General features: G+C 35.9%; 1 protein-coding gene across 1 annotated transcript in view; it reads left to right on the forward strand.

Annotated features, from left to right (window-relative positions):
* Positions 1-3,012: 3,012 nt before the first annotated feature.
* The window catches only part of LOC108361385 (metabotropic glutamate receptor-like), a 140,486-nt gene continuing 132,528 nt past the window's right edge, over positions 3,013-10,970 (forward strand). The window contains exon 1 of the mRNA XM_017613995.1: positions 3,013-4,457. Coding sequence (XP_017469484.1) covers positions 3,013-4,457 — 1,445 coding nt within the window. The remainder of the gene's footprint in view (positions 4,458-10,970) is intronic.

Consider the following 10,970-nt stretch of genomic DNA (forward strand, 5'->3'; position numbering starts at 1 on the left):
TAACTTGCGGGAGTTCACGCAGGCATCCACTTCTGTCAGTAACGTATTGAATTCCTCGTACAACAGCAGAGTTTCGCCCAAAAGGCGTTTTAGATGGTACTTGATACGCTTGATACCGGTTTCCCAGTATCCACCCATATTAGGCGCGGTCGGTGGATTGAAACGCCACTCTATGTTGGAATCGGCCAAAAATTATTGAAGAGTGACGTTTGCCATGCACTTTTCATTTCCGCTGCGAAATTCCTTCTCGGCGCCGACGAAATTCGAATAATGATCGGAGAACATAGTCTTGCAATAACCGATTGATGAATAGTTTGAACGCGTTGAGAAACGAAGACCCCGATAAGTCTCCTACGAATTCTAGGTGCATTGCGCCAGTACACATGCAAATAAACGGGCAAATGTAGCCTTTCGCAGATTGCGCCCTCTGATGCGCATTTTGGGTTAGGTATCTAAAATGTGCACTTAAGCATAAACGCAGCAAAGCAAAATATACAGTATAATTGTTTTATTACAGGGGACTCTGTACCAAATTCACAAACTGAAACTTACTAAAATTAAAATTATATCACAAAACACTTCACACTTCACAAAAATTACTTGAACCTCTATTTGCATGAAGAAAAAGTGAGTGTTCAAGCAGGTTGAATGCTTGTAGGCCATAAATGTAGCTTCGATTGGTCACTCCGCTGCACATTAAGTCAAATAATTCATTTGGCTGTGCGAAAGCCCAATTTCGTAAAGGCAGTTTTACATTATTTTTTGTTGCCATTCTGTAGGGAATACACCAAAATAACAGAAACTTCACTTTGTTTTTGTAAAATAAAAAACACCGTTAGACAGCAATAAACCAAAGTTACACTTTCAAAACGTTATTGACACGTTGTTTCAGCAACCGGTTTGTTTTTTAAGTTTCAAGTGCGTTTTTTTGTAGAGTTCAGATAATTAAAGCAAAATTTTAATGGAAAACAAAATTATAAGTGAAAACCTACGGCCCAATAAAAAAGTGGTTTTTTATCATTTCTTTACAAAAAAACTGCGTTATTTGGAAATGGAAATGGATAAATTAAGATGTAAAGAGTTGATTTTATTTTACTTAGCCCGCCGTTTTTAGCCGTTTTCAAGAAAAACGTTTTCTTTCTGGACTATCATGCTATTACAAAAGGCGATTTGCTTGAAGTTTGCCCGATTGGATGTTAAAAAAAAAAGTTTTTTTCGGTTGTCAACCATGTTGAAAAAGATATGGTGCTGCTGATATTTGCGAAAGTTCCATGAAACTCTTAGGAGAAAAAACGCGTCTTTTTTTTATTAGGGAAAACAATTTGGAAATGATGCTAGAATGCGTTTCTTGCTGATGAAAATCTTTTTGAAAAATAAAAGCCAACTGTGTCGACCAGCAGCCGGATTCTAACTTTCGCTATCGCTATAATGCTAAAATACGAAAGCTAACATTTTTCCGAATTTTTAGCTATCTCCAAGAATTGCGGTTCTGTCCTCCCTTTCGCTAAAAATAGCTTAGCCTAAATTTTTTGGTGATAAATAGTAAATTTTAATGGTGATAAATAATGAAAATGGAAGTATGTGATAGCAAAAAAATAGCAAAATAGACACTTGCGCCTTCGCAAAAAGGCAAATCCTTGAGAGAATTTACGGATTGAAATTTCGAAACTTTTTACTCAAAGTGAATAGAGCTTTGAACATTCTTACCACAAATTGGTTTCAAAAACATTCGTATTCTTTTCAGGAAGTAACCAGCGATTTTTGGTAAATATGTCACAAAGCAGCATATGCATTCTGAATATAAATAATATCGGTGGAGAATTTGGAAATACTGAAACCTCAAGTGAAAATGAAGTGTTTTATGAAGACTAACTGCTTAAGGAATCTCTCCTGGAGGCATATCTGCGAGACATGTGGTAAATATTTTTCTTTTTTAATTTAGGCATTTCAGTAATGCCATAATTAATCGCTAAAATGGTTTCTTTTATGCACATGTGCCCATACTTATTTTATTATGTAGCTCATTTTAAGGGGGAGGGGGTTGAGTATGGTAAGAAAATAACTTGTGTCAAAACCAAACTAATTTGACAATGTTTTTGAGTACTACCTAAACACATATACTCATCATTGAACATACAGAAAAGCAGAAAAGTCTGTTTTACGAAGCCAAGTCATGTTTTCACCTTTTATTTACTGCCTTTACACTTTTTAACGTTTACCATCTTTTTACATTAAAATAATGCAATATTTTAGCTGCTATTAATTTCGCACAGAAAAGGTTATCATTTGACCCAATGTGCACTGTGATTGGTCACTCCGCTGTGAATCAAGTTAGATACCTGTAATTTAACTTTATTTCACGAGTTGATCCCGATCGCCCATCCCCAAATAAAATCCTGTATCCGCCGCTAGCCCAAAAGTCCATAGTTTGCTAATATTTTTTTCTTTTTATTTCAAAACTTATAATCGGTGCGGTCCGTGCTTAAAGTTTTAATTGATACATATTTACGTTTCGAGTTCTGTATACACGCATGCTGTAAAATATTAGTACAGACTTAAATGTTTTATCATCCTAACGATGTAAATCTTTCTTGCTTTTCCAGAATACACCTCCTGATTATCTCTTTTAAAGAAATTTTCATTCGTCTGTATATATGTATGTACGTGAGTGTTATCGTTTATGTGCCATTACAAAAGTCTTCCAATGACAAATAGGATAAAACTAACCAACTCCACCTAAATTAGATTAAATTATCAACTTGTACTTACTAAATATGTGTGCCAAAGAAGTTGAAATTTTTAACGAGAACTGCGTTTAAGCGACCACTTTTTATAAGGTGTTCCAAATAAGATTATACTCCTTTGGATAATTCATTCAATATGAGGTGGTTGATTGTATCAAGAATTTGTAGCTTAATCCGCGAGCATAAATTTCGAAAGGTCTTTTACGTTTTACTAATACTAAGTGTAGATATACAGAACCAGTTTTTATGCAGTTCAGATCGAAAAATAATGGCTACGTCCTCATTGCTTAGTGTGACAGAAGCACCAATAACCGCTAATGAATTGCAGCCTAAAGAACCTAAAAATACTCATTCCTTTGAGTTCGTACCTGCAACATCCATGGGCGAAAGCCAACGCATAAAACACAGCGCTGGTAGGGGCAATCGCTCGGAGAGGATCCCCAGCGGTTCTGGAAAAAATGTGAATAGTACATCGTATCCAATAGAATTTTCAACTGTCACAACAACTGCCAAGCATACATCACAAGAAATGGTCTCAGTCAATTTGCCTGGTGATATCATAATGGGAGGTCTTTTCCCCGTACACGAGAAAGGCGATGGTACACCGTGTGGCCCGAAAATTTACAACCGTGGCGTACATCGCCTTGAAGCAATGCTCTATGCCGTCGACCGTGTAAACAGTGACAAGAGCCTGTTGCCTGACATTACGATAGGCGTTCATATACTTGATACCTGTTCCAGAGACACTTACGCACTGAATCAATCGCTGCAGTTTGTGCGCTCGTCTTTGAACAATCTGGATACTTCGGCGTTTGAGTGTTCCGATGATTCTGTGCCTCGCTTGCGCAAGAATGCCTCTTCTGGTCCTGTGTTTGGCGTGATCGGTGGTTCTTACAGTTCTGTTTCTTTGCAAGTAGCCAATCTCCTTAGACTGTTTCACATTCCGCAGATTTCTCCCGCGTCTACCGCCAAGACTCTATCAGATAAGACCCGTTTTGATTTATTTGCGCGCACAGTTCCACCGGATACGTTTCAGTCTGTAGCGCTAGTGGATATCATTAAGTGTTTCAACTGGTCCTACATCTCCACCATACACTCAGAGGGTTCTTATGGAGAATATGGAATTGAGGCATTTCACAAAGAGGCTACCGAACGTAATGTTTGTATAGCAGCTGCCGAGAAAGTGCCCAGTGCAGCTGACGACAAAATATTCGATGCTATCATTGCGAAGTTACAAAAAAAACCTAGTGCGCGGGGTGTAGTACTATTTACGAGGGCGGAGGATGCCCGCAGTATCCTATTAGCAGCTAAAAGGGCTAACTTGGCACATCCTTTTCATTGGATTGCGAGCGATGGTTGGGGAAAACAGCAGAAGCTACTGGATGGATTGGAAGGCATTGCAGAGGGCGCTATAACAGTGGAGCTGCAATCTGAAATTATTGAGGATTTCGATAAATATATGATGCAATTAACACCACAAACTAACAAGAGAAATCCCTGGTTCGAAGAATATTGGGAAGATACCTTTGATTGTGTTCTACCGAAGAATTTTGTTCAATCTGATGTACAACGGCACAGGAACGGAACAGTTTCGCAACAAAAGTTTTTCACTTCAAACGACAGCGGCACATTTCCACTACGGGGGAGCACAGCAGCAAGCATTGCAGGCGGTCGTATTTGCGATGAAAGACTTCGCCTTTCGGAGAAAGTTGGGTAAGTACGCAAATTAAGTGTAAGCCCAGTCACAGTTTTTAGGTAAGACAAGCTACATACTCTGATATACAAAAGAGAACGAATTTATGCCTGTAGTATTGGCAAGAAAAGTCAGTCTCGCTGAAGTAAAGTTCTTGCCCGACAATAGCTGAATGGACAACCGAGATCAGTAATCTACATATAAGACAGAGTAGTTTGACTTCTTCTTTCGATGTTAATAAGTTACAAAAATTATCAGGCAATGGAACTCGTACTGATTTCTCATCGACCGGCAGCTTTCCGTTCCAATGTACAGAAATTATTGTGAGAATACCTCGGCTGATCAATAGCTTTGTAGTTAAATACGCATATTCGTAGCTAACTGCAACTGAATATTTCATGCAAGCATTTATCTCGTCCGCTGGTGTCGATCGAGAAATTCCAGGCAATGTTTGCCTAAAATCTCCTGCGAGCAATTTAATGCATTCCCGAATGGTTGAGCGTTTTTACGCAAATCTCACAATGATCGATCAAGAGCCTCAAGCTATTTTTATGTGTTATCGTGCACTCATCTGAAACAATGGGTTTACATTTTTGTAATACTTTTCCCACATGGGATGCTCTGAAAATATTGCATGTGTGAGATTCGATGATTTGTACAATGCATGTGGGAGATGTCCAATGGCAACTTCGCAGCTGAATGAGCAGCCCTTCCACGTAGTAACAATGACGCAGCTATTCTAGACGTGGGGAGAGCTAAGGCTACGTTATTTTTTGATCGAACCGTTGTCAGAATCATCCTGATAATGAATGTTTTCCCAGTTGCTCCTGGACAAATTTCGCTAAACATTCGTAGCATCTCATCTCATTCAGCAAAAAAGTTTCTGGAAAATGTATGATTAGGTATATGTACATACATTTAACTCAGGTAAACTTTTAGATATTTTAAAGTCGGCAAATGCTCAAGCAGGCAAATTCTCTTTCCTCGCAGTTATGTACGTAGTAAGCTATGGCGACCCCAATTAAATTACTTATAATTAAAAGATTACTGTTTTACAAAGCTAGGGAATGGAGACAGGAATTTTAAATTTTCACCGAGGATTTTTTAAATAGCTTGTATGAGATAATTAACGTTTTCCTTACGCCTTTTATTATTTTTTTTTTCATTGTTATGGGTGTTTTTGATTAATTTTTGCCTTGCGTAATTTGTACAGGCGGTCGCAGCGGTGTAGTTGTTAGCAGTGCGCGCTACTAATCCGCAGGGCCCGGGTTCAAGACAGGTTCAACCCAACATCAAAAAATAAAAAAATAATAAAGTTTTTTTCTACCAGCGAGTGTATTTTTTCCATGAAATACAGCTTCTCATAAAAACACAATCGCCGTTCGTAGTCAGCGTAAAACTGTTGGTCCTCCCCTTAGTGTGACAACCAGTGACGTAGCTAACATGGGTAGCACTCGGAGCGGATATTCAGGTGTCACTAGGGCTGCCAACATTTTCTAAAAAAATTATAGTATCTAATTTTTCAAAAAAATCTGAAAAAATATGGTAAACTTCAAATATATATCGTATCTATTCTATATACATATTTTTAAAGGCATTTTTCTGTTACCAAACTATATCTCCTTTAACATTTTATCGAATTTAGTGAATGATATCTCATCACATCACGTCATTCACGTTGTTCAAATCAGGGTTCGGAAATTCTCACTTACATTCTCTCACGTTCGCGATCGATAATATTCCAAATCTATATTTGCATTCTTTTATCGCGAGTGAAAAATGCAAACAAATTTATCATCTCTCACATTCGGAATGCGATCGACAAAAAAATTTCCGCTGCTTTTCATTCGCGATCGAAATAAAATTATAGTTTAAAAAACTAGAACCTCCCTATTAAAATTGCCATTCGTACTGTCATCAGGTACATATGTAACTTGAGAATAGAAATCGCTGCATCTTTTAGGCGCATCAATATTACATAGTTACATCCCGGGTTAATAAAAGGAAGGAAAAAAGCAAAGAAATTTCCTCTCACTCGAATATGAGAGGTCCGAGCATTGCCGATGTCGGCCTCTCATAAATGAGAAAAACGATGCAAGTATCCATTCGCGATCACTGACAACAGCTTATCACGATAAACTTATCGCGAAAAATTTTCAACGATGTTGTATGGGAATATTTTTCGTGTTTGTTTTGGGTATGCATTTTGTTATGCATACTGCATACAAACATATGTACATATCGTCGTTTAAAGTACTAAACCGCGTATCGTCATTCTACAAAACCGCGTAACTGGCATTGGCTGCCAAAAATTGGATTTGCTCACACAAGCTCTTGGCTCAATGCTTATCCATTCGTCCTGAAATATACTAGCCAGAAATGCGATTGCTTTATAAAAAAGAGAACCATTTTGAAATATTAGTGTTTTAACTCTCTAGAAAATAATTTATGCAACCTCGCGGTTTCGCTTAATTTGATACGCGGTTTTTCATTTTGTTGATACGCGGTTTTGTACTTTAAACGATGATATGAATTATGGTGGTAATACGTGTAGTTAAAGTATATTCCAACTCTGCAAGAAATATATCTAATTATAGGCTAACTTTAAGTTGAATAGGAAGGAGCTAAGGGTTACTTATTATCTGTATATTTTCTTTGACGAAAGCTAACTATATTTCTATGGCGATGGCCGTGAAATAGTCAAGGTGGTTTACCTCTGCATTTGATGTAACTAACTTGTAACTAACTACTTTTGGACATAAAATATCAATAGGAAAATCAAAATGTTTTATTTTTTTTTTTTTTACTCCATTTTATTACATTTCATATTTGTTTCCATATTCTGCTGTAGGTGGTCGCATATTCGAACTCCGTCAGACATAACTTCAAAATGATAATATGAAATTTCGATCTTCCTTTTATTTGTCCTCAATTCGAAAAAGTATTTGCGAAGTGCAGGATATTTAAATAGAGACGCGTTTAAAGAAAGCAATCTCCTGCATTACTTGTCAACTAGTTTCAAGTTACCTTTTTGTAGCTAACTACAAGTTATATATTTTATAGAAATCCCGCAAAAAAGCTAACTACAAGTGGGTTATTTTTCATCAATTGATACTTTTTTTCTGCAGGGAGACGTACACTTTTCAGTATAACTGTGTATCTGCATGTTATTTTAGTATAATTATTGCGTTTATTTATTATATCTAATAAATGGAACTTAGGGGGGATAAGATTGACTAATGAGAGAAGTGGGCGTCTGGTGAAGACTGAGAGTAAAGAAAAGCAGAAAAAACTATACATATAAATTTTTTTATTTCTTTTAAATGTTTTTATTCGCCATTATAAGGACTCGCAGAATTCCATCATACGAAGGTATGTATATATGTGTATGTATATATGTGTGCATGTACTTATATAAGTGCATAGTCATTTACTGAACAGTAGCGCAGAATGAGCAAAAATTTTGCAGCAATAATCAAATAATAGCTAAGCATTGGTTTTACTACGATCTTGCAAAGACGAAACAGATTTACTTGTGAGCCTTTTAGCCAGAAGTATGTATGTAGATACAATACTGCAGCAATATTGCGGATAAGCTGTTGTGAGAGATCGCGAATGAAGCACCCGCATTGTTTATCTCATTTATGTAGGTGCGCACCAAAAACTCTTACAAAATAAAATTTTATGCAGAACGTACGTATTTACGAATCATCTGGTATTCAGGGAAATCCCAACTAAAGCACACAACTCCGGACTTAGCGAAATGCAGTTTGAAGAAAAATTCACTACCTGCACTGAGAAAAAAACGCGTTGTAAGAATAAAAAATTTTTATTTGATTACCATTGAAAAATGCTCGTATTTAAATCTAGTGAAAAGTGTTAACGAAATGGATTTTTCCATCATACATACACTACATATAATGGAAATATTCAATTCAAATACGCCTGTATTAAAATGAAGCATTTTTCACTGCACCGATGGCGTTTTGCACGTCTCGTATGCTTTTTCATATGTAATTAAGAAAGTATATGTATACAAAGCATGCACAGCGGTGACAACAGATAAACATACATACATACATGGTACATGTTTATCTGCAAATGCACTAATCGCGAGCTGTGATGTTGATTCAAACTCAACATTTGAAAACACACTTCCATGTAGTGCTGTAGCTGAGTGTGCAAAGACGCTTGATACAATTGGTTGCTTCTAAGAGGGTCCGGGTTCAATTACCATCAGACGGGAACATAAAATAAATTCTTTTTTTCTTCTTAATTATAATTTCGTATAACGAAAAAGCATCTGCGCACTTCACAACGACTTTTTTTATAACGTACATACTCAAATTTAAAACGAGTTGGGTTGGTGCTCTTTTATATGAGTATTTTTTTAAATTTAGCACGTTTTTTTTAATTTTAAAATTTTTTTCCCTCAGTGTGCTACAACTCTAAAATGAACGAAATCATTTGCGCTATTTCCGTAAATATTTCTAAAGCATACTAATTATTAGTGGAAAATAAACAAAAGGTAGGTAGGAAGTAGAGGTTTACGCCGACAGGCTTTGCGGCGGCGGCGTGGACAACTTCAAAAAGAAGCGCGTCTGGAAACGCCGGCGCTACTGTACATAAGGTAGATTCCAAAGATCCATGCGGCTTCTAATCTTATCATGTCATCAGATTATAATTCTATTTAATTCATTGATTGAATTAGTTTTAAATTTAAACTACGTTACTTCCTACTTGAATTCAAATGTTGAGTGTCTGCTGTTGATGGATGGGCGAACAGAAAAAAGTCTATATAGTATATACATTAGGTTGCCCATCGAAAATGATTTCAAGACCCTACCCCCTAATTTTATTCGTTTTTATGAGAAATATTATTGCCTATTTTTATAGATTTTTTAAAGGCCATTTAGAGGTCGCGACCTGTCGGACCTCTAAATGGCCTTTAAAAAATCCATAGGTCAGAAAATACGATTTTCTAGATTCATGAGTTTTTGAATGACTATTTTTGCTTGGATTTCAAAGAATTTTTTAAATTTTGACCATCGATAATTTCCACAATTTGAAAATATGTAGTACTAACATACAAAAAAAAGGATTTTCGATGGGCACCCTAATATACATACATCTCTATTTAATTCAATTTAAAGAAATAAAAAAATTTAAAGTGTAAGTTATTGGGGTAATTTATGTCGCTATCAATAATTTTTTGCAATATCAATTTTTTGCGGGTTATATATTGAAAATAAGGTTGGCCTAATTTTTTCCAAAGGTTTAACCCATCAACTCCCACCAGAACGGGCCTCTTTAACCCACTGTTTAAAAAATGGTTTATAAATGGTTAAATTTCCACTAATATATTAAGCGCCAAATTTTTCTAAGGAGAACAGAATGTAATGCAAAATAATAGTAATTTTTACCAAAAAGGGGGACTTGAACGCTGTATAGAAAATATTGCGATGCGCGGGAGCAAAACCTTTCTGGGGTTTGACCACCACTTCGCAATACTAACGTTATTTTCACACAGCCACCTAGCCACAGAATAAATTAACTTACGAATGTAAAAATTTGCAAAAAAAGTGTTTGCTTTTTATTAAAATTCTGTTTAAATTATTTAAAAAAACACACAGGAAAATCAACTAGTCTTTGTTTTATCTCCAATAATTGAGGAGTTAGATGCAATAAGGGCGCTTCTGATAAAACTGATTTCTGAGATATTGGCGTTAAAGTTTTTGATGTGTTATAACATCCTTGTTGTTGTAGTACATAAAAAAGTAGTATTGTTGCAGTATTGAAAAAAATTTTATACTGCGGAAAAATCGTCAGATTACCAGTATTCGACCTTAAATTAGGGTAATAAACGCTTTGGATCGAAAATCGTGTTACCTATGTTTTGTCTAAGTCGTTTTTGGAAATGTTCAGTGGCCCAAATTATGCAAAAAAATCCTTTTAAAAATGTAATTTTCATTTTGTAAAATAGTGTTTTTATACGAATGATTCAAACGATGTATTTCAATGTGCATACAACATGAAAATTTTGTACAAAATTCGTACACTTAAACGCAGTCTGTATGCGCAGAATTTTGTCGATTACTGGAGCCCTCAGTGTTGCTTACTACAGTGTTGCCATTCATCAATGCCTTTTCATAAACTTACCTTTTCAACTACAATTTTTCGTGCTATAATAGATCGTAGCTAAATATAAACTACTTACAGCCAGTTTCACCAAACTATTTAAGTGGAAATTAACTTTAATTTTCGAATTTTCGGTTTCACCAATTAATTTTAATTTTGATTTAAGTGACCTATGCTCTGCACTTAAATAAAAGTTAAATCAGAATAACCACACTCAGAGGTGTTACACGTTTAATCACCTGATCATTGTGTAACTGCTGCTTACTTGTATACCAGCCCTGCTTTTACAACACAGCGTGCCAAAGCTTTCAAAAGCTCTCAGTACAAATGAAAGCGAAAGCTAGTCCTAGTCTGTTTTACAACCACTTTTTACTCACTTAAATAAATAGTTTATT

The sequence above is a fragment of the Rhagoletis zephyria genome, unplaced genomic scaffold, assembly GCF_001687245.7.
Source record: "Rhagoletis zephyria isolate East Lansing unplaced genomic scaffold, Rhagoletis_zephyria_1.1 Rzeph_scaffold_00751, whole genome shotgun sequence".
Classification (NCBI taxonomy): domain Eukaryota; kingdom Metazoa; phylum Arthropoda; class Insecta; order Diptera; family Tephritidae; genus Rhagoletis; species Rhagoletis zephyria.